The 23,931-nt window shown below is 54.3% G+C and overlaps 1 protein-coding gene across 1 annotated transcript; it reads left to right on the top strand.

The window, feature by feature from the left end:
• The first annotated feature begins 215 nt into the window (after positions 1-215).
• GALR1 (galanin receptor 1) lies at positions 216-13,229 on the top strand. The gene is made up of 3 exons (XM_075533115.1): positions 216-875; positions 6,030-6,095; positions 12,909-13,229. The coding sequence occupies exons 1-3, from the start codon at positions 216-218 to the stop codon at positions 13,227-13,229; spliced, it is 1,047 nt and encodes a 348-aa protein (XP_075389230.1).
• The last annotated feature ends 10,702 nt before the right edge of the window (positions 13,230-23,931 follow it).

The raw sequence follows: 23,931 nt of genomic DNA, 5'->3' as shown, positions 1-23,931 counted from the left end.
CCCAGGGAGCCACAGGGCGCAGGGCGCTCAGCAACAGGTGCGGTGCGGCCACTCCCCACTTCCCCACTGGGCACCCCGGGCCGCAGCAGTCCCCGCGCAGGAAGCTCAGCTCCTCGAGGGCGGCGTGGGGTCTGGGGCCCGCGGACTGGTGGCAAGGAAGGTAGGCACCGCCGCGCGCCCTTCGCACCCCGCACCCGGAGCTTCCCGGCGCCGGCATGGAGGTGGCGGCCAACAACGCCAGCGAGGGCAACGCCAGCCAGCCTGAGGCTGCCAGGCCGGAGCCGCGGCCGCAGCTGGTCATCGGCGTGGATAACCTGGCCACGCTGGTGGCGTTCAGCATCATCTTCGCTCTGGGCGTGCTGGGGAACAGCCTGGTGATCACCGTCCTGGTGCGCAACCAGCGGGGCAAGCCGCGCAGCACCACCAACCTCTTCATCCTCAACCTGAGCGTCGCAGACCTGGCCTACCTGCTCATCTGTGTCCCGGTACAGGCCACCCTGTACACGCTGCCCACCTGGGTCCTGGGCGCCTTCATCTGCAAGTTCTCGCACTACTTCTTCACCGTTTCCATGCTGGTCAGTATCTTCACCCTCACTGCCATGTCCGTGGACCGCTACGTGGCCATCGTGCACTCCCGGCGCTCCTCCTCGCTGCGTGTGCCCCGCAATGCGCTGCTGAGCGTCGCTGTCATATGGGCGCTGTCCATCGCCATGGCCTCACCTGTGGCCTACCACCAGCGCCTCTTCCACCGCAACAACGAGACCTTCTGCTGGGACTTGTGGCCCAACCCACGCCACAAAAAGGCCTATGTGTTGTGTACCTTCATCTTCGGGTACCTGCTGCCCCTGCTGTTCATCTGCTTCTGCTACACCAAGGTGCGGTGGTGGGGGGGACTGGGCTCTTCTATTGCTTTCTGTGCTCCTCTGTGCCAGGGACCCCTGACATCCAGGTGGTCTCCCACCTGGTGATTGCACAAGAAAGTTATTTGAAGTTTGAGTGTTTGGGAAGATGCTGGGAGAGAGTGGCCCTTCATTTTCCAGATGTCCCTAACTAGCTGTCTACCTCCCCAGTTCCTGCATCTGGCAGTCCTGGCCCAAGAGGGAGCTGTGTGCCCTCCCTGTACAGGAAACCCGTGGGAAGAAGCAGGGGTTGGAGGTTTCCAGGAAGGCAAAGTGGGGGGCTAGAGATGCTGTCCCTGCCCTGTCCAGTGTCCTGTCTCCTGGGACCAGCTCAGGGAAGACATTGATCCTGGGGATAGCAGGGTCACACAGTGTGTTGTGCACAGAAGTCTTCCTGAAAAGCCTGCCGGCTCAGGCAGCATTTCTCCACAGAGCCAGACAGGTGTATCCTGGGGAGTTTGGGAGGAAACAGGAGTGGTGGCATTTCCCATTGGCGTCCTTTTAAAGAGGCCTGGCAAGGAGAGGGCGTGGCTTTGGTGGTCCCAATCTCTGCTTAGAGGAGTGCTATAGGTGCGAACATAAACACACACACACACACACACACACACACACATGCCTGAGAGGCAGGGGGACCATTCATGTCCTCCTTGCAAATGACCCGGCCAGCTGCCTCCACCTCCTCCTCTTTTGCCAACTGCACATGGTTCTGGAGATTCCCTACAGACCCCCGGTGGTGGTACCTTAGGGGCACATTCTAGGATTTTCTTCAGAGCAGACCTGCCATCAGAAATACACCGGTGTCCCCCAATCCAATGTCCTTTCAGCCACTGAGCTGTCTCTGGCACGGCTGTTAGCAGAGAGCCCTGGGAGAGGCCCATGCAGCCAGGGCAGAGAGCCTGTAGATTCTGCATCAGACTGTTTAAGGAACCCCTGTCCCCAACTGCTCAGGAACCAGGCTGCCTTCTCCCCAGTGCCCCGAGGCAGATTGTATCTACATTTTGAATAGGGGGCATGTTGGGGGAGAACTGGAAAGGATGACCCCCCAAGGGCTAGCTAGAAAGAAACCGTGGAGATAGTACATTGGGGGATAACTAACTTACTTATCTGCAAAGTGGCTGATGTGTTGATCTTGTTAGATGCTCTCAAGTCAATGCTGACTCATAGCGACCCTGGGAGTGTATGGGGCATAGCTGCCCTGGGGGAGGGGGGGTCGGCTTCTGGGCGGTCAACTCACTAGAAACAGATGCTCGCCCCCCTCCGCCCTTCCCTGCCCTCATTTTGGTTGTCCCGACCTGTGCTCCACCTCTCTGCCCTTGGATCTCCTTTCTCTCTACTTAGCACCCTGTGGAGCCAACACAGGCTGGTTGAGTCGGTCCTGTGTGGCCTCGGCCTCCTGAGCCTGCACGCAGCCCCGAGGGTGGGCAAGGGCCCTGCTGCTGCCAACCCTGCTCTCCTGACCAGGGAATGGAGTCTGGGCTGATTACAGGCCATCTAGTCTGATTTTCCCAGGGGATTCCGAGTTCTCTGAATCGGGGAGGAGAGTGGCAGGGCAATGGGACCGTTTAGGGGTGGAGTACTACTTGGTGGGCATATGAGTGACACTTGCAATAACAGCCTCTTAAATTCCAAGAGGGTTGGGTTAGAGCCAGAACGGGCTCCCCCTCCCACCCCAACCCTTTTCCAAAAGTCTCTGGGGAAAAGGAGTTCTTCCCAGTGGAGAAGCTGAGGTGCCTGGTGGGTGCCATGGTGAGTGTCTCAGGGGCGTGTGGAGGGCCGGTTTCAGTCCTTCCCAGCTCTGCGGTCACGGACACTCTGTTAGTCACTGGCCATCTCAGGTCCAAGGTGTTAGTTCACGGGGCTTCTCTTTGGTTCCATCGCTCCTGGATGAGCTTCCCAGCCAAGGGAGGGTCCTGCCATTCGGGTGCTGGGTTCAGACCTGGGGGTTCTTCCCCAAGAACCAAGATGGGCAATCACCAAAGGCAAGAGAGGCGCCTGCTTCTTCCCTGGGTGTTTGTGTTTGATTTCACGTTCAGACTGTACCCAGCTTCTTCCGTATCTGTGCTGCAAGTTACTTTCACCATGTGGGAGGCTCGATGCCAAGTCTGGATGCAGGGTGTCGGCCAGTGGTGTGTGCGTGTGTGTGCGTGTGTGTGTGTGTGTGTGTGCATTCGCGAGTGCACGGAGGCTCTCTTAGTCCTTGTTTCCTGTCATCTCTCTTGCCCCCTCTCTGCTTGCTAGCTTGCTGGCTTGTCTAATCTCTTTTTATCTCACAAGAGGTCGACTAGAAACTCGAGGTACCTCCTCCCCGAAGCACCGTCTCATTCACACGACAGAAGCAGCCCATCCCCACACGTGGCCATGCACACGGAGGTTAGGATGTGCAGCACACAGTGTTGGGCACGTAGTTAATTCATGTCACGTGAGGCTTGCCGTCCAGTGTTGCCCGCGCCTCGGGACCAGTGTCAGAAAGGGAACCACTGGTTTCCATTTCTTCTCACCTGACCACAACCCCAGATGCCCAGAACCTGTGCGCTCTGCCTGCGTGGCAGCATGGGGGCGTTTCAAGCCTCTTGCCTGAGGTCTGCAGACCTTTGTTTATGAAGCTAACCCCCCTCCCCTCCTAGGATGCCAGAGACCCCCTGCCCTAACAAGATGACCACCCTTTCCATGCTCACTCCATCAGTGTCCCCACCAAGCCCAGAGAGGGGCCTGGGTCAGAATGGCCAGAAGTCCCCCGACAGACATGCCAAGAATGGTTGGTCAGATGATGGCACCTTGCTGCTGCTGCCTTTCCCTTTGCAGGCACCCAGAAGGGCAGGGAACAGAAGCTGAGCTTGGTTGATGTCTCCCTCCCTTCGCCTGAAGGGTGTGCCCCACCCCACTTCAGCTCCACGTGCCCAGGAAGAGACACAGAGCAGGACCAGTGGGCTCTGGGCCCTTTCTCCACTGGCGATTCACTCAACGCCCCCCCCCCCCCCCGATCTCTCAGGGACTCCAGACAGTTCTGCGCAGGGTTCAGGTGCACAGAGGACAGAGTGGCCAGTTGGCCTTTCAGTTTCTAAGCTGACTCCTCCCCAAGTGTCCCCATCAGCCTGCTTGCCTGCAGTCTTTCCCTCCCCCGAGCCCCTTTGCTCTCAGGGCCCACCAAGCAGGCCCCACCTAGCCTTCCCTGCACCTGGGCAAGCGTCTCTCTATGCTGGCCTCCCCTTCCCTCTGTGGCCCCTGGATGTCAGCTAGGGAAAGTGCACGTGGCCGGATGGTAATGCCTTCTCAAGGAGACCTGGGTCCTTTCAGGAAGGGAGAAGCAGCTGAGTTGGGCAGGATATGTGTGGTCAGAGCTTCCTACCGAGTGGTGGCCGTTGTGGTTTCGTGGGGCATGCGGGAAAGGTGGCTAGTCTGAGTGGCTCCCTGGAGCGTGGTGCTCAGGGCGGTGGGGGTGAAGTTGGCCTTTGAACGAGTCCAGTTCTAGTAAACCTACCCCCCTCCCCCCAAGGCCGGTGCTGGAGGACCGCAGAGGCCCAGCTAGCCTGGGTTCCTGCCACTTCGAGACGCTCCATGGGCCGCCCGAAGACGATGGGCACCCAGGACGGTGTTCTCTGGGGGGTTGGCTCAGACGAGGGAGCCAGCCCTGCACGATCGCACTATGGTCTCAGGCTGCGCGTGTGTCTGCATGCACGGAGCCCTTCCTGCGGTTTCTCCGGGGAGGAGGGCAGCGACGCTTCGCTAATTAGAAGCCGGCGTACACATCGTCCAGGGGGCTGGCTGACAGGGAGGTTAATTGCCAACCAGCTGCCTGGTCTCCACCTCTCAATGCTGAACTCCAAACATGGGGTGGAGGGTGGGGGGTAGGGAGAGAAACCACAGCCGGGGACAGGGGCTCAAGGCAAGAAAGGCAGGGTTGGATGTGGGGGTATGGGTCTCCCCATGGAGCCTAGAGAAGGAGGCCGTCCACACAGCAGGAGACAGAGAGCATGGAGCAAATGTTGGCCCCAGTCAGGCTGGGGCAGCAGGCTCCACCATCCATGTCTGCTTCCCATTCTTCTGAGTTGGGTGGTGAACTGCTGGGGGCAGGGCACCGCCTCTGGTTGCTTGAGGCATCTGGGTGCTCTGGTAGCACACTGTGACATGCTTGGCTGCTTACCCAGTGTGTGTGTGTGTGTGTGTGTGTGTGTGTGTGTGTGTGTGTGTGTGTCTCCTGGAGGAAGACGCTCCATCGGCAGCCTTCAAGGGTCCAGCCTCCAGAGCGCTAGAGGGCAGTCCCACCCTGTCCACGAGGTCACAGAGAGTCAGAACCCACTAAGTCATGCCCAGCAGCAAGAAGGTCCATGCGTCCTTGTGTCTGATGCCTGGTGGGTATCTCCTAACACAGAGGTTCTCAACCTTCCTAATGCTGGGACTCTTTCATACAGTTCCTCATGTGATGGTGACCCCTCAACCATAAAACTGTTTTCATTGCGACGTTGTCCCTGTCATTTTGCTACTGTTACAAATTGGGCGATCCCTGTGAAAGGATCGTTACACCCCCAAAGGGGTCGTGACCCACAGGTTGAGAACGGCTGTCCTAACGGGTTGGCAATGGGCTCTCTTCCTGCAGACAGTGCTGAGTCCAACCCAACCAGAGACCTTGGTCTCCAGGGCTCATCCCCAAAGCAGGTGTGCCTGGTCATGCCTATGCAGGGCAAATCTTCATGTAAGTGTCTCTATCGGTAGCACTATCACATTACAATATGATCTTATGAATGCTGGCAGCGGTCCATGCCAAGTAGACAGTGCCCCGCAGGAGTGGTGGTGGGTGCTGCTGTCGTCAGGTACCACTCAGGCAGGTCCAACTCACAGCGACCCCAACACACAACAACATGAAAGGTGCCCATCCTGCCTCCTCCGCATGCCTGCTGCTCTGGGAGAAGCTGTGGTTGCAGCCACGGTGCCAATCCTCCTGGTCGAGTATCTTCCTCTGCCTCACTGATCCTCTCTTGCTAGGATGCTCAGCGCGAGTGGGACACCTGCCATCACCCTGATTCTGAGGGTGCTCTGCCTGTGTTTCCTCCAAGACGTGCTTGGTGGTCCTCTCGGTGGTCCTTGGTGTTTTCAGTGGGAGGTAAACTCCTTTCCTTCATCTCTGTCTTTCAGGTGCTTAAGCATTTGCACAAAAAGCTGAAGAACATGTCCAAGAAGTCAGAAGCATCCAAGAAGAAGGTAACAGTCGTCTGCATTCCATTCCGTAGAGCTTGTAGTGTGTCTTCGTCTCAATGATCCTCACAGCTGCTCCGGGACTGGGAAACCAGGTTCTTTGGAATGGGAATGAGTGGCATAGAGTTTACCTGTTGGCCCACTAGCCCCAAGGTCAACAGTTAGAACCTGCCAGCCACTCCTGTACAGCCTCAGAAACCAATGGGGGCAGCTCTGCTTTGTCCTGCAGGGTTGCTCTGAGTCTGAATCCACCCAGGGGCAGCGAGTCTGGAAGGTAACTTCTTGCCAGAGGGGCAGGATGGGGATGGAGGGTGGCTCTAGGTGAGACGTTGCAGGTAAGGACAGGCTGCAGGAAACTCGGAGGGAGACATGGGGTTGGAGTGCACCTGACTGCTTTGGAATCCAGACCCCATTTGGAGGTGTTGTCTAGGGAGATTAAGGGAGAGTGCAGAGCTGCACAAATCCTGCTTCAGGCTCTCCCCAAGACAGCTTCTGCAACTTCTCCCTAAAGCCCCACACACCGACAGCCTCAGAAACGGATGCAGGACCACTGGGAGGTAGAACCCACTTCATGGCTGTGTGTTTGGGGTGGGTACAGCCTTAACATCGTGATAAACAGAGAAAAGATGGAGCTGGTCAAGGAATCCACAATCAACGGTCACGGACATAATAGTCCAGGAACCAAATGAGGCATTTCATTGTATCAATTGCTGCCCCAAACCATTTTAAAATGTTGAAGGCAAGGCTTTCACTCTGAGGACCAAGGTTCACCTGACCCCAATCATAGGATTTTCCACTGCTCCACGCGCATGTGGGAGTTGGACTTTGACCAAAGGCGATGGAAGAGCGTGGGAGCCTTGGCATGATGGTGCTCAGGCAGAAGGTGGGAAGGACCAGGGACTGATGGAAGGACCAACTGGTCTGTCTGGGAAGAAGTACCACCAGGGTGCTCCCTAGAAGCAAGGGTGGTGAGACTTTGTCTAACGTAGCTTGGTCATGTTGTCTGGAGAGAATCCCTGGCGAAGGACATCCTGCTAGGTAAAGTAGAGGGACAGCAAAAAGAGGAAGACCCTGGATGAGGTGCAGCGACACAGGGGCTCCCACAGTGGGCTCAAGCAGAATAACAACTGTGGGGATGGGGCTAGGCTCCGTAGGCTTTCCTTCCATTGTACCCAGGGGGGCTATGAATTGGAACCGACTAATGGCACCTAACACTACTACCAACACTACCGCTGCTGCCGCCACCGCCACTGACAGCACCACCCCACACCCACCACCTCCACCGCCACTGCCACCTCCACCACCACCGCCACCTCCACCACCACCACCACCACCACCACCACCACCACCACCACCACCACCGACAACACCACCACCACCACCACCGACACCACCCCACTCCCACCACCTCCACCACCACCACCACCGACAACACCACCCCACTCCCACCACCTCCACCACCACCACCACCGACAACACCACCCACTCCCACCACCTCCACCTCCACCTCCACCTCCACCTCCACCTCCACCACCGCTACTGACACCACCACCACCAGCACCATCACCACCACCACCACAACCACCACCACCACCACCACCACCTCCACCACCACCACCACCTCCATCACCACCACCACCACCACCACCACCTCCACCACCTCCACCACCTCCACCACCACCACCACCATCACCACCACCACCACCACCACCACCACCACCACCACCACCACCACCACCACCACCAGCACCACCACCACCACCACCACCACCACCACCACCACCACCACCACCACCACCACCTCCACCACCACCACCACCATCACCACCACCACCAACAACACCAACAACACCACTCCATTCCCACCACCTCCACCAATACCAACAACACCAACAAAAATGCTTTAACAGCAGACCCAATGCCCTTTTATATTTAGATCTGGTGTGCATCTTGACCAGAAGGTAAGAGCTGTGGTTGAGCATTGGGCTGCTAACTGCCAGGCCAGTGGTTCAAAGCCACCAGTCCATTCAAGGAAGGAAGGCGAGTTTGACTGCTCTTGTAACCATTTGATTGGCAGCCTCAGAGACCCGATAGGGCTTCTCTGAGTCAGAGCTGGGTTTGACTCAATGGGGCGGAACCAGAGCCTGGGGGCAGTGTCAGGGGTAAGGGGAACTGTCCCTTCTTCCTCACCCTTTCTGGAAAGACACATGAATTCTGACTTCAACGACATCTTGTGAGTCAGTGTCCAGAGTCTGGCTCACTGATGTTTGCCCCGTTGCACATGTCGGGGAGGTTGCAGTCAGGGACTCTTATGCAGATACTATTGTTGTAATTCCGGGTCTATAAAGTAGGATGCGATGATTAGACCACATGATTAGGGCGGAGGACATTATAACCAGATATTTTTACCCTCCGATGGTACTAATAAAATCTGAAAAAACCTTGTTTTTCCTTCCAAATAGTTATTATGATCTATGGCATACATGATTTTGCAGAAATTATACCCCAGATAATCATATTACTGTTGAGAATTATACTTACAAAAAAAAAAAAAGACCGTCTCCCTTGACTTCCAAGGTTTGTACTGGGGCTGAGGACAGTTCAGTCTCCTTCCAGGAATTCAGCCCCAGCTGTGACCCAGTCAGACCCCATAGTGGGACACGCCCCCCCGGGGGGGTGGTCTTAGAGACCCAGGGCAGCAGCCCTGAGAGGAGGACCTTGGTAAAATGTAGATTCTGATGACGTCTCCCTGGGCTGGAAATGCTAATTCTCAGCAAGAGGGAGGCCAGGAGTGAACCTGTTGCCAGGTTCCAGGCCCTGGTTTGTACAGAATAACCTAGCTGGAAGCATGTCTGTCTCTAGAGTCAGGGAGAGGCCCTGACAGACAACTAGTTAAGGTGCACAAGTATTCAGACTCCTTCCCAGCACGAATCAACTTGTATTCAAGGAACAAAAGTACCTATTTTAGGATATGACACCATAGGCGGCCATGCACAGGGCTCCATGGCTACTTCCTCCGGGGTAGACAGCCCATTCCGTCTTCACTGTCTGTCCTTAGTCTGGAATCTCCACTGTGGGGTGACCCTGCTGGCATTCAACCAACTAGTGACATAGCTTCCACCATCACAGCAACACATCAGCCACCATGGTGCCTGCGACACACTGACAGACAAGCGCTTGTGGAGAATATGGTGCTGGCAAAGAATACTGCAGGTGCCACGGACAGCTCAACGGACAAAGGTCTACTTAACCCTTTCTTGGAAGCGGTCCAGCCTGAGTAGTCCACAGAGACAAGTGTGGTGAGACTGGGGCTCACCCACTCTGGGCATGCGTCTGGGAGAGACCCCTCGCTGGAGTAGGACATCGTGCTGGAAAAGTGGACGGGGCAGTGAGAGAGGAAGGCCCGCAAGGAGACAGGCTGACACAGTGGCTGCAGCCATGTATTCAAACTTAGGAACAGTGATGAGGCTGGTGTTTCATTCTCTTGTGCATAGGGTCGTTGTGGCTCCGAACCAACTCTTTGGACCCTAACAGTACCATGACTAGTTTCCTCCTCAGCCCTTGCTGACACTGAAGGCATCCGTCTATGGGGTCAGCTTGGTGCCTCTGGGCCCCTCTTGCTCACAGCTGACTGGCGATGGGGCTCATGGGGCGGGGGGCGGGCACAGGGGGGACATACCGGGAGCTTGCCTTGGCCTCTGCGTTCAGTGCAGTTCCTCAACGGGCCCTTCACAGTGTTCCAGTGGGCCTTCAGGTGTCCCTCTGAGGCATGCGCCTCGCCCACAAGAAGATGACTCATCCAATGACAATTAAGAATTGCTTACAGCTGCCCCTTAGACAATTCCTTCCAGAACACAGCAATTACAGGGTTATTTATAGAAGGCCTGTTGGCCAGGGCCGAGCTGGACCATGGGATTCCACAGTGCAGTTGGATCCATGCAGGAGTGAACCTTGCAGCTAGCTGCAGGCTGTGCTGCATTGAGCAGAGCTTCCTGGAGCTCTGGATGGAGGGGGGCTGATGCTATGTATGTCATGAGTATGCTTAAGGTGAGGGACATGCTTAGTACCAGAAACAGGCTTACCATGGATGGAAAAGGCTCACTGTGTCCTTGAAGTGAAGACAGTGCAGTCTTGAACATCTGCTGTCTCGCTGGTGTGTGCTTGGCTCTGGTCTCCATCTCTGTGGCTGAGAAAGGGCCCTCAAAGTCTCAGCAACGAGCAATGAAGAGTCTCGTGAGCAAGGAGTAGAAGTTTCTGTCTGGCTCTCCAGTAGAAGGCTGGGAAGTTGGCGCCCAGTTCTGCCATTGCTCTGGTTCCCTGGATTCATAATTATTTCTGTACTGGAATCTGTATAAGCCATACTCCCAGCCCATCTAGTTGATTCTGACCCATGGCGGCCCTGTAGGACTGAATGCAACTGGCCCTGTAGGTTTCCACGACAAGGACTCTATCCAGGGGCAGAAAGCCTCACTTCATAGTCCACCAACACACGCGTGTTGTTCAACACACGTGTGTCGAACAAACACATGGACTACCTTCCATGGCTCACCTGAGCATCGCAGTGGCACCTTGCACTCAGGGCGGGCTGCTACCTGAAAGGCAGCGTCAGCTTCTGGAAACTGCCTCCAGCCCATGGGTCTGAGAGCCTAGCTGGAAGGGCTGGGGAAGGTGCAGTTCTGAACAGCCTGCAGGAGATCGGGCAGGGTGGTGGGGACCGCTAAGCCAGGACCCGGCTCTCTGCCCACTAAGCCTCGAGGTGACAGGAGTCTCAGCAGTGAGCTGCTGGCTCTGCGTCTGCACAGAGCTCTGGAGTCACTGAGGACGTCCCCCGAGAGGCCCTGGAGCCAAATACCCAGAAGGTATTTTACTGTGTACCAGTAGAGAGATGCTGCCATTGTCTTAGGGAAAGAAGGTTGTGTTTTCTGTTCTACTTTCTCTGATAATTATATCTAGATTGTCTTGATTAAATCATCATGGAGGGAATCTCTGCTAAGCTAATAGAGTAAATGGATTGATGGCAGATGCGCTCCTAATACGCGTGAGCAAATGACGTGCTGGCCTGCTATGCCCTGCGCTAAGTGGCTGAGGCCTGGAAGCTGATCTCTGCATAGAAACCTGTTGCCAGGTTCCATACCTGAACCCTTTTTAGTGCATCAGCAGACCAGGTACAAGCAGTGGGGAGGGGACACTTCAGGGACCCGTCCAGTCCTGCACAAATGCTCAGTTAGGTGCCCGCTGCGGGTGGTCCGATAGAAAGGCCCATCTGCAGACATGGACTCTCTGTTCCTGTTCTGTCACTCTATGTCCTCTGACCTGAAGGACCCCTCTCCTCTCCCATGCCAGCCACCCCCACCCTGGTCCCGGACACTGACCTCTGACCTTACTGCCCTCTATGAGGCGGGGCACTGCTCACTGTCAGCAGGATTCCAGCTCACCAGGAGGCATCCTGCCTTCAGGACTCTGGACAGCTGCTTCCAGCCACACCGCTGGCCATCTGTGGTGGGTGGTCCCCACAGCGCCAGAATCACCCAACTCATGCTCTCGTGCCTCATTTCTCCTTCAGAGCGAGGTCACAGGGAAATTGGACCAGTGTCTGCAGGCTGCATGCCCAAGTGCTCTCTGGGAGGCTAGTGGGCTGCACCCAGAGGCGCTCTGTGGGAGAAGAGCAGCCATCTGTCCCCGTCAGCTGTGGGCCTAGGAAACCCTTGGGGCACTTGTGCTCTGGGCCACTGGGAAGGAATGCCTCTGCCCTCGCTGGCCAGCATGCCCCAGGTGACTGCGCCCCTGTTCTCCCTTCTCCTCTGCTTCCCTGTGCCGAAGGGGACTCTCTGGGAGCAATTTGGATGTGCTCACAGGACCCTTCTAACAATATCACTGCCACTGCGGGGGACAGACCCCCTGGGTCCCCACATGGCGGAGTGGCATGCTCCCCAGGGTTTCTGAGACCGTCATCTCTGGGGACGCAGACAGCCTCATCTTTCTCCCTGGGGGTGGCTGGTGGGGTGAGAGCCCAAGGCACAGCCACAAAGCTCCCAGGGGACACGTCTACTCCATCTGCCACACCTCTCATGGTCCTTGAGATGTGAATGGAGGCATCTCAATAGCTTGCTGCTGGTTCATCGCCACAGAGTCGAATGCACTGTTTAAAGGTTCGTCAACCTGCCACCACCCAAGCAAGTCAAACACATGGCCATTGAGTTGATTATGACTCATAGTGACCCTGTGGGATGGGTAGCAGCACCCCTGTGGGTTTTCTGAGACTGTAAATTCTGAGTACAAAGCCTCATCTCTGTCTCTCAGAGAAGCTGATCACACAGTTCAAAATGTGATCTGCATGCCTTTCACATGTGTTTAACATGCACCTCTGTGATTTACTTGCCTTTACATGCACATCACAGGCACTCCTGTGATCTACATGCACTCCTGTGACCACATGTACATGTGTGGTATAAGTGCCTCTCACATGCACTTCACATGCCCTTCTGTAGCCTACATGTTTCATGTGCATTTTACACACAGTGCCCTGTTATTCACATGTGTGTTACATGCAGGCCTGTGGTCTGCATATGTTTTACATCCATGTCTGTGATCCTCACGTGTTGCACATGCACCTCTGTGAACTACATGCATCACAAGGTTGATACTAGGGATGCTAGTGGTGGGTTTCCAGGAGAGTCTGAGCAGAAATCAGATGTGGCGTAAGGTCAGCCCTGGAAGCAGATGTGTGCACGTATGAAGTCCTGTTAGGGTGCGTGTAGACGTGCTCGGTTCTCTCTGCCTGACTCACGCCTCCCTCTTTTTTCCCTTCCCTCCCACCAGACCACGCAGACAGTGCTGGTGGTGGTCGTGGTATTTGGGATCTCCTGGCTGCCGCACCACATCATCCACCTCTGGGTTGAGTTTGGCCACTTCCCCCTGACCCCTGCCTCCTTCCTCTTCAGAATCCTGGCGCACTGCCTGGTCTACAGCAACTCCTCTGTGAATCCCATCATCTATGCCTTTCTCTCGGAGAACTTCCGAAAGGCCTACAAGCAGGTGTTCAAGTGCTCCCTATGCACCTCGCCGTCGCCTCTCCAGGACACGAAAGAGACCAAGAGCCGCCTGGACACCCCACCATCCACCAACTGCACCCACGTGTGAAAGCAGAGCACACATGGCCCTGACAGGGAATGCCCATATATGTGAACTGAGTGCATACCAAAAGCACAATGAGGTATTAAGCAAGGCTACAACTTGGTATCCTAACAGTGATTCCTGTTATTTTCATGTAATTCCACTCGTGTTAAAAATCCCACTTAAGGAATTTCTACAGTGTCTCTTGCTATGAGCTGGAATCGACCCGGTGGCAGTGGGTAGTGTTGGTGAGTCTATTGAAAGTTATTTGTAAGGGAAATTGACTTCTCCACATTTCTTTTCAAAACTGTTCTGTGGAGACAAATAAATAAAATGCTACTTAGCTTTGTACCCCGTCGGAAGAGGAAGTTTACTAGACTTCTCCATGTCGCTTCAATTCAGGGCTTCAAGCCTGTTGGAACCACCTCAGCCATGACTGGTAAATGAAAGCTGCAGGGACTGGCATTTGTAACTTCTGGCTTCCCGGAGAATCACCGCACAGGAACAGCTGCAGGTCGGAGCCCTGGTGGGGAGACTGGGAAGAGAGACCCTTTGAGGAATGTGGTTTGGGAGCCTGGGTCATTGTCAGGACAGTGGAGAGCAACATGGATTCAAAGCAGTGAGCATCTGCTGCCAGCTTGGAGCAGGGCACTGTTGTGCCAGACTCTGCTGGTAAAGAAACTTGGTTGCCGTGAAGCACACACATAGGCTCCCCACTCCTTTTTTTATGAGAGAAATCAAATTTCTGGCCAGGCGTCAGCGCATACTCTTCTCCATTCTGATTACTGTTCCCGGAACCCACTTAAAAAAATCTGATCTGCCCTGGTCTCCCGCTGTCAGCCACTACTGAACCCAGCAGAGCTGGTTCGAAGCTTTGGTTCAATTCTTTGCAGCATCAGGACCAGTTCCATTCGTGTGGCCGGGAGCATTTTCATTCTGCATTTGGTAACAAGTTGATTTAGGGGGGATGATGCCGTAGCTGTTGCGTGTTCAGAAAGGCGGCAATATTAATAGGTGTATGTTCTGCAGTATGATGAGGATGCATGGCAGGTGAGACTCACCTGAAGTTTATTTTGTGGCTCCTTAGACAGAGCCACCACCTCTTAGGTCAGTGGTTCTCACCCTTCCTATTGCCACGACCCTTCATACAGGTCCTCATGCTGTGGTGACCCCAACCATAAAACTATTTTTGTTGCTACTTCATAACTGTAATTTTGCTACTGTGATGAATCAGGTGACCCCTATGAAAGGGTTGTTCGGCCCCCCGAAGAGGTCTCGACCCACAGGTTGAGAACCGCTGTCTTAGCTGGAAGTAAGACGTCATTTGTCCAGGTCTGCGTTGCTCCCAGCATTGCTCCCAGCATGTACAGGCTGAGCTGCGGCTGCCTGTGATCCTGGGTGGATGGAGACAAACTCGTATGTGGAGCCATTGACCCTCTGGGCTTAGCAGTTCGCCCCACAGACTCATGACCTCCCGTGAACTTAGGCATCGTGGAGTTAAGTAATGGAGACTAGGGGGATGTGCCAAATGAAGAGGTGGAAGTCTTGGGACTGTGGACACGAGTGGAGTGGGCACCAAGTCATTGGAGCCAGCTCTGGCAGGGGGCCACCTCATGGTCATTCTTCATGGCCCACCGTCGGCGTCCTAACACCTGGGAGGATCCCTGGTGGCACAAAAAGTCTGTGCCCAGCTGCCAGCTCGGCTCAGTTCAAGTTTGTGGAGAGCCAAACTCGTGACTGAACACAGTCTGTCACATTAAATAAGGCTCCCCGCCCCCATTACATTTGTATTCAGTTTTTAATGCACACTTTCCCCAAACATGATTCCCCCAGAAAGAGTAGCCTGAAGCTAAGAGAAACTCCTCTGGAGTTTCCCATGAAACTGTATGTTTCCTCATGTTCGGAATGAGACCAGGATGTGCCTAGCTCCTGTGATTCTTTTCTAGAAATGCCATTCACAGATCGCAAGGCTTTGATCTAATCCAGACTCAAAAACCAGAAACACTCACTGCCATCGAGTCGAATCTGTACAGGAGCAGACAGCCTCGTCTTCCTCCTGCAGAGTCGCTGGTGGGCTCGAACCACCAGCCCTGCAGTTAGCAGCTCACTGCATAACCCACTACGCTAGTGTGGATTCCAGAAGGAGGTGAAAGGGAGATGCTTTTACCTTAAGGGATTTTGTGTCCATCACACCGTTGCCAAATCGCGATCCTTCATGTGAAATATCACCTTCTGGACTAAAATACGCCTTGGTGGTTCACTCTTGAAGCTCACCACTCTACGTCCAGGAAGCAAATTTCTTCAGCAAACAGTCTTTATATCTCCAAGGAGATGCGTTGCCAAGGATTGTAAAAACAACAACAAACCCACCAAATTCACTGCCATCGAGCCGGTGTTGACTGATAGTGACCCTCCAGGAAAGGGCAGAACTCTCCCGTGAATGTGGGGGCTGTCGCTCCACAGGGGCAGAACGCCTCCTTGTTCTCCCGCAGAGTGGCTGGTGGTTTCAAACTGCTGACCCTGTGCGTGGCAGTCCAACCTCTAACCTGTTGCCCTCCAGGGCTTCCTGGGTAATCGGAGCTTTGATAAGCATGCCGGCCAGTGGACGGAGCCTGCATGGAGGTGTAGGTGAGTGTTTTAAAGAACACGCTGACTTTTGCACAACCGGCCTTTTGCACTTTATTCCTGTGTGGCAGCGGAACATTGTATCCTGTGGGCTGCTCTCCACCTGGATCAGCAGAACCTCACCTCCCCAGTGCGGATGGCAGGGGTTGAGTCAACTAGCAAAGAGATGCCTCAGGTGACTTTTGAACTTGCACAAGATTGGGGGCGGGGCGTGGAAGAGACAATGTTCATGCCCTTGATGCCCCACCCTCCCGATGGAACTGTGTCCTGATTCTTGGATGCGTACGTGGACGTGTTTTTGTAAGCATGCACTCGCCAGCACAGCTGTTTGCTCCAAAGGAGGCTGTCACCCTGCGTTGGGATGTGCCACCATGGCGAGGCCTCTGTCCTTTGCTGGCAAAGCTCTGCACTTCCGAGAAGGTGGGTCCCTGTGCAGCCCCTTTACAGGGCTGTTCTTCATCTACGAGCGTGCCTGCTCTGCACCTGATGGGAGCCCGGCTTGGTGAGATCCCAGGCACAGGGAACCAGCATCAGGAATGCAGGGGAGAAGTGAGGGGGAGGTGCCACAGCTGCTTGAGCTCCCCCCCCCCAAGGAGCTGGAGGGTCCTCGTACCTGCCCAGGCCTGCTTCATGAACAGCTGGCTCCCCGTCCGTCTGTAACTACTCCGACCAGCCTTCTCGATGGTGATGTAAAGCTGGCCTCTGGCCACCCTCTTGTCCACCAGCGCTTGGGCTGAAGGGCAGCTTTCCCTTTGACGTCTGCTTGCAGAACAGGCTGCTTCTTGGTGACCTTCTCAGGCATCCATGGGCCCCCCAGACCCTGCTGACTTGGCCGAGCAGTGTGCCCTCTCTCCACCACACAAACCCGCAGGAGGCTTCTTTCCTTTGCTGACTGCAGTGGCCGTGGAGCTCCAGTCCGCCACCCACCTGCCTGCCCGCCCACCAGAGGGGGCTTCTCTGTGCTTTGCCCTGGGTGCCTGGGTGCTGGCCAAGCACCCTTTACTGCCTGCTTGTGTTTGAACTTTCTTGGCTCCAGTGATGCCCTGGGAGGAGGGCAGCATTTCTTATTCGCCCTCCCACCCACATCTCCTGGCTTTTATCTTAATGCACCTCTGTGCAAGTCCCCAGCCTGCCGTTGAGCCCACAGCCCTCCTTCAGGCAGATGGCCTCAATGACCATGGTTCAGTGCTGAGCCAGTGGGCGTCCCAGTGCCTGGGAGGGTGGGCGTGGGATTTGAATCCGCCATCCTACCTTGTGAGTTGTGGCTCAATGATTCTCTTGGTCCACCCAGTGCTCAGAGACTGGACCATGATGCTCCTAGTCCGATGGTGGAAATGGAGCCCTGGCTGCTCGTGAGCAGGACTGGGGGACTGCTGAGGCACACACGGTGCTCATAGGTAGCTGAGAGCTCTGGGGGGAGGGTGGTGACAGCCCCAGAGCGCATAGTGAAATCATGGGGTGAGGCTGGGCAGCTTGCGCAGACTGGAGCTCCCACAGACCCATTAACGCATGTGTGTGGACCACACTGACTTGCATACCAGGTCGCATGCCTGGTAAGGACTTCCTCTGAAATACGCTGACGTGGGTGAGGTTTGGTCTGTACTAGTTTCTCATACCTCCAGGCCTGGATCGCAAGGGGCTGCTTCTTAGAGGTAGCTATTCTCCTGGACTCTTGAGAAAATGTTGCCATTAGGTGATCTGTCAGTTAACCATGTAGTCATAGGAGTGAAAAAACAACGCCCCATGACGATTGAGGGTGATCTCGTGTGTGTCAGAGAGAGCCCACCACGTGCCGGGTCCTGTAGGGCTGACATTGAAGAATCCAATCAGGAGGCTTCTCTTTGGCTCCACCTATGGGCGGGTTTGCGCCCCTGCCCTTTTGGTTAGTGGCTGACCACTTACCTGTTGTGCCACTCAGGGTCCTGTAGTGAGAGAACTGAAAAAAACTCTTTGAAGGAGGAGGGAGTCTGGCTGTGAGTCGGAACTGACTCGTTGGGACCCAGTATCGACATCCACAAACAAGCTGGACGCCTTCTAAGTGAAGTGTAGGAACACAAGACTCATGAGCAAGGTGATTTTTTATTACGGAGTGGAAGTGATGTGTTTTTCCTCCCCAAGAATGGGATGAAATGCACCCTCCACAGGCTTGAGTGCTGGAGCATCCTCTGAGATGTTACAGCCCCTAGGGCAGCAATCAGCACCTCAAAAGGTCCTGGCTCTGGAATGGGAGACCCAGATGCAGCTGCCTGGGCTGCTTGGAGCTGCAGGTCAAGCCAGAGGACCTTCTCGTGCTGATGCACTGTGCCCCAGGCACTAAGGAGAGGTGAGCAGTGGCTGACCTTCCGTGACCCCTGAGTGAAGATGAGAACTGGGGGTCACTTTGGAGCACCTGACCCACCACGGCTCCCGGCAGGGCTAGCAGCAGGTCAGGGGACAGTGACACACCAGACATTCCTGGGTGCTGGGACAGGCATTTAATTTTTCAGTCTTTGCAAACTGGCCAGTCTGAGTGCGTCCTCAAATCTAACTGTTCCCATGAAACAGAGAGGTGTTCATTTAGAAGTCGTCGCCCACCAGAAACGGATCAGTAATGCTCTTCCAGTCTCACAGTCTTCTGAGTCATGTCTTACTGCTCAATTCTGATTGACCCGTGGGCATCTGATTCCACATGTCACCGTAGGAGCCCCAGTGAAACCTGCCTGCATCCTGATGCCGCACAGGCCCCAGCCGGCAGGTGGTGGGCGGGCGTGATGGTTTCCAGTGGGAAACCTTCCTGCCATCTCGTGACCAGGAGAGAAATCCGTGAATGACAGTGCTGCGAGGGCCACTTTGTCGGGCTCACAGCTCCAGCAGAACAAGGTCGAAAAGGATGTCGATGCAGGTGTCTGTCTGTTCCAGAAACGGATTGCAGTGTGCAGCTCGGCTCAAAGCTAAAGCAAGCCCACTGCTGCTGAGCAGACTGCGATGAGCAGACCCTTCCCGATAAGGTGCCCAATGCTGCAAATATGGAGGGGAACAGACAGTCCCATCTGGTTCCCAGGAGGAGCAGCTGGTGGGTTTGAACTACTGACCTGGTGGTTTATGTGTTGTTGATAGAATGTGGGCATAGGACCCCAGGCTCTGCTTTCAGTTGGCAACGGGGTTATTGGGGCCACTTCTGACTTTGGCATCCTCAGATGTAAGGAGGCACCTCTGGAGTCAACGAAGGTTCTCAGAACTGTCGGAATGAGCTGCCTGGGCTCACACATCGTGCTGACGTTGCGGCTGCAGCTTACGGCTTTGGTTCTCAGATGTCCCCACGCTCCAGCACCACCTGAGGGCTGGTCAACGCCCACCCCAGCCCCCACAGAGCTTTGAGTCTCTGGATCTGAGGTAGCTTGTGAGTATGCATCTCGGCCAAGCCCACAGGGCCCACATTTTTAGAAGCATTGGGTGCTAAAAATGCACCACACTCTTGGCTGCTAGCGAAAAGATTGGGGGCTTGAGTCCACCAGAGTCAACTTAGCAAAAGCCCCACGGAGCACGGTTCTGCTCTCATATTCAGGGCTGCTGGAGCCGGCCTCGTGGGTCTGATTGAACTGGGCTGCAGGGGGACCTCAGGCTGCTGGCCCCCTTTCTTCTCTTTTAGGACCCAACTGTACAGCCCCCTCCCAGCCCCTGGGGGTGGAATGACTAAGGATGAGCCAGCAGGGCTGACAAGTCTAGACTAGGATGGGGAGAATTGTTTACTGGGTACCCACATCTTTCAGAGGTTTTTCAATTACACAGAGCCGATTCCCAAATCACCTCCCCAACTGCAGCATGGCACGGGCTATGGGTGCTCAGAAATGGTCTGGTGTGTGAGGGGCTGGGTCCCCTGTGGGCACACTTGAGGGTCCAGAGAAGCACAGCGTTTTTCTTCAGAAGAATAAGATAACACGGCTGGATGGCAAAGAGTGCCGGGCATTTGCTTTGTTTCCCCAGTACATCATGGATTCAAAGAGCTGTCTTCAAAGTCCTGGCCTCCGGGCTTTGGAGCTCAGTGTTTGAGCTCGCGGTGTAAGTTCATGCATGCCTTACCTCATCCCAGCCGCTAGCCGCTAACGATGCCCTGCTCTAAGAAGTAAGTGTGCTCCCCTGCTGTGGAGCTTTCTGGCAACATTCGTGTGACAAAAGAAGAAAACCTGTGTAGCTTTATTTTACTGATAGCACTGCTTCCAAATGTTGTATGCAAACCACTGAGCATGGCTCGTGCACCCCAAACGGTTTCACTTACTCTCCCCAGAGACGGCTGCACACCTCATCTCATCATGTGTCAATCTGGCATGACTAGCATCGAGTTTGCAGAGCCAAAAACCAAAGCGAAAGCTTGTGTTCACCCATAGGACCAAGTGCAGTCCTTTTGAATAGTGCTACCTCTGTCCTTTGCATGGTATGTGCACTTTGTGATCTGGGTCACATTTCTTGCATTGAAAAATAAAAATGTGTTTCTGAAAGAGGTCCGATGGAAAAAGTGTGCTTTTTCAAACAAAGCCAACTGCTGCTTTTCTTTGTGGGGGGCGGGGTGGGGTGGGGGTGTCCAGAAACATGGTAAACATGTTTCACTCTTTCTAATGGGGTCCCATTGGTGGGAAACCGGGCCCCACATTTGCCAATGTTTCCTTCCTCCTCTTCTGTTTCTTTCTATGTTTTTTTTAAAGATATACATGTCTATTGATGCAAAATTACTGGATGCAAAATTACTGCCAGACGCTGTGAAGAAGAAACTACGCCCTGGTCCATAGTTTTCGTCCAAGATGTAGCCCTAGTTTCCAGAAGGCGCAAGCTCTGGCTGGGAAGAGGGGGCCATCTCCGCCCGCCCTTCTTTCATTCCCCCAGAGCCTCGACGGTCATGTATCCCAAGTGGCTGCCCACCTGACCCCATTTCTTGGTTGCCACCATGTTGAACATCAATCTGCCCCAATTGTTTCCTTCGTGTGTGGTTGGTTAGTTGGAAAGAAGTTTGAGGACAAACTATTTCCCCTTTTTGGATAGCCAGCCACCTCGCCCCTCTCCATGTCCCCCATGGTAGGACACCCCAGATTCTGTTCATTTCCAGGGTACTTCCCCCAGGGTGGGTCACAGGTACTAACTGGCTCATGTATCCCCGTGGGGCTGGGGCTGGGGCTGGGGTGGTGGTGGAGGTTCCATGCCAAGAACATGCAGGCACATTGTCCTCGCTCCCCACGCCCGAGTAGTCTTAAACATGGAGTTCACTTCCATAAAAATGAAATGAATGTTTAGTGACTTTCATCCCAATTCCAACTTTCTGGAATGTATGGGACCCTTTTCAAGAAACATAAATAACCACCAGACGTCAGTGAGAGTAAGCTATGCATTTAAGACATGTTGGTAGAGAAAAAACAAATAAAAAGAAAACTACAAACCAGTTATCTCCCATGAACAAAGACAACAAATATTTTAAAATGCCAGCAAATCAGATTCACCAGTGTATCAAAAGATCTATGCACTATGACCACCTGTGGTTTGGTTCAAGAACACAAGGCTGGTTCAACGTCAGAAAATCGATCAATGCAATTGACCAAACCAATGGCATAAAATGAAAAGTCATCGGATTGTGTCAATAGACACAGAAAAAGCATTTGGCAAAATCCAGCACCCATTCATAATGGAAAGATCTAGTGAGCTAAGAATAGGGGAAAGGCTGCGGCCTGACCAAACTACGGCTACGAGGAGACCTGGCTCACACCAGCCTTGCAGGGGCCCAGACAAGGCAAAGACATCCACCAGGATCCAGCATCGTTCTGGAAGCTGTAATGTAAGACCCCCAAATGGCAAAAGAAGCGATAAAACGGGCTCTTTTCACAATCGACACTATCGTTAAATAGAACACCCCCCCCAACACACACACACACACACACACACACACACACACACACCGGAGGAATCTACAAAGTACTCCTTGAGCTGATGAAAAGATAAAAACACTCAGCAGGCCCAGAGGTACTAAAGCACACCACACACAAACTCGTAGACTGACAGAGTACCTGGGGGCGGTGGTGCACATAAATGACGCTGGTCTCTTAACCACAGCAGGAACCTATGCATTAAAATAGTAGTACACATAGGAGTTCGACATGTAATTTATTCAATCTTCAGAGAGAGAGAGAGAGAGATCCCACACAATCGCTGTCAACTCCAGCTCCTGTCCAGCCCGCAAGCCTGTGCTCCGTAGGGTTGTCCATGGCTGGTGGTTTGGGGGTTGATCCCCAGGCCTTCTGAGGGGCTTCTGGGTGGACACAAATGGCTAACATTTCGGAGAGCCGCTGAGCATGTTCACCATTTGATCCAACTAGAGACTCGATTCCATCTACAGATAAAGCTCTTCCAAATCTAACTTGACCACTGACTCAATGTCAGACCTCCCCTTCCCCAAACTATGGGGCTTACTCATGGCCCTCAACGAAGGGACCAGCCCATTGTCGAGGGGCCGTGGAGCTGGCAACCCCCCTCTCCTGCTTTGTTCGCGGTTTCTCATCATGATCAGAACTCCGAGGACACAGAGATGAAACTCACATGTGCCCAACAGCCCAGCTTGATGTCGTCTGCCCAGTGGCGGGTTCCTCTACCCCCTGTTGACGAGGGTACTTAGCGGGAGATGGCTCATGCTGTACTCTGGCACTCGTTTGAGGTGAGGGCGTCGAGATGTGCTCTCTGTCCAATGAGAGCCACCCACCAGCAGCATTGCCTTAGAAAGACACACAAGTGCCGCTGGGGTGGGGGTGTGATGTGAGCCACATCCGCGAGCCATTTCTGCCTCCTCCACGTGACAGGATTATGTTCAAAGTGAATAAATTGGTAGTTAAGAGGACGTCAGATCTTCAGTAAAAGCCATTTTAAAACGCATATTCCAATACCTTTCTTCCCAGGCCTACCTGTTATTTGAGGATATTGTAAAATAGCATCTAATGCCGGAAAAGTATCCCAGGCCAACATGCCGTATTTAAACAGAGGTGTGCAGAGAGGTGACTGTGCACGCGGGAGGAACCACCGATGGAAGACGTAACCGCAGGTATATCTTCTCTGTCACCACAGTGGGGCCACCAGCCACCTCGCTGCCTTCCCCTAGCCCTGTCATGGCGGCCTCGCCCATGACTCCCAGGGCACTCTGGGAAGGCTGTCTTTCACGGGTCTGCACTCAATCCTCTCTTCTCCTGGGGGCACGACTGACGCCTTCTGTCTGCCATGCTGACCTGCTCCTCCAGACAGGAGCTTCAACACGGCACCTCCGGGCTTTCAGACCCCAGCACCCTGCGCACCTGCGAAGCTCGTCTCCATGGGGACGGGCAGAGCAGGACAGGGCCCTCAGCTGTGACATCTACAGCCTCTAAGCTGGGCAGCGTTGTGGCAGACACAGGGAGCTACCACTCTCTCCCGGGCCCCTAGCCCATTAGTAACCCTAGCTAGAGGCTGAAGGCGCTGAGGCTGCCTCCTTCCCGCACCCTCTCTGGGCCATCTGTCTGTCCTGGGGCAGTGTCCCAGCGTGTCCTCAAGGAAGCCGTCTCTCCAGGTTCTTACAGGGCTGCCATCCTGAGGGTCAGGCCAGGGCCGTCCTCACCCACCCATCATGTGTGGGCGACCCCCCTCCCTCCGCCCAGGGCTCTTCAGAGGGCTCTGTGAGTCAGTGGAAGTTTCCATTCGGAAAAGCTAAATTGGTTCACTTAAAAGGACGTTGACGCCCAGGCTTTTACATGAAATTCGAGTTGAGGATGATGGCTGCCGTAATGGAGCTCACAGCAAGAGGAGAAAGGGCTGCGGAGAGTCGGAATCAAGGTATTAGTATGTATACAAGACACTCTCTCCTCAGAGAGTCAACTTAATTACAGCTTGTGCACCATGGTCACTTATCTAGATATGAAGCTTAATGAGGGTCCTTCAAACTTCCATCTTTCAGCGAAGTGGGAAGAACGGATTCCAGGAACTTGTTTCTGCACAGGAAGATCACCCCGTAGGCGTGTAATGAGGGGAGACCAAGTACTTGCACATCTTAAGATGAGCTCTCTGAATAATTGCCAAATTAAAGCACAGATGAGCTACTTCACGCTGCATGTGCAATTTACTATAA

The sequence above is a fragment of the Tenrec ecaudatus genome, chromosome 15 (genome assembly GCF_050624435.1).
Source record: "Tenrec ecaudatus isolate mTenEca1 chromosome 15, mTenEca1.hap1, whole genome shotgun sequence".
In the NCBI taxonomy this organism is placed as follows: Eukaryota; Metazoa; Chordata; class Mammalia; order Afrosoricida; family Tenrecidae; genus Tenrec; species Tenrec ecaudatus.
The sequence above is the reverse complement of the archived record's forward strand: the minus strand, read 5'-3'. Positions and strand labels throughout refer to the sequence as shown.

What these genes read in the sequence shown, in the direction of transcription:
- GALR1 (XM_075533115.1), top strand. Translation starts at nt 216, where the DNA reads ATGGAGGTGGCGGCCAACAACGCCAGCGAGGGCAACGCCAGCCAGCCT. An exon ending in TCTGCTTCTGCTACACCAAG is followed by an intron (nt 876 to 6,029) that starts GTGCGGTGGTGG and finishes TCTGTCTTTCAG; the next exon opens with GTGCTTAAGCATTTGCACAA. An exon ending in CAGAAGCATCCAAGAAGAAG is followed by an intron (nt 6,096 to 12,908) that starts GTAACAGTCGTC and finishes CCCTCCCACCAG; the next exon opens with ACCACGCAGACAGTGCTGGT.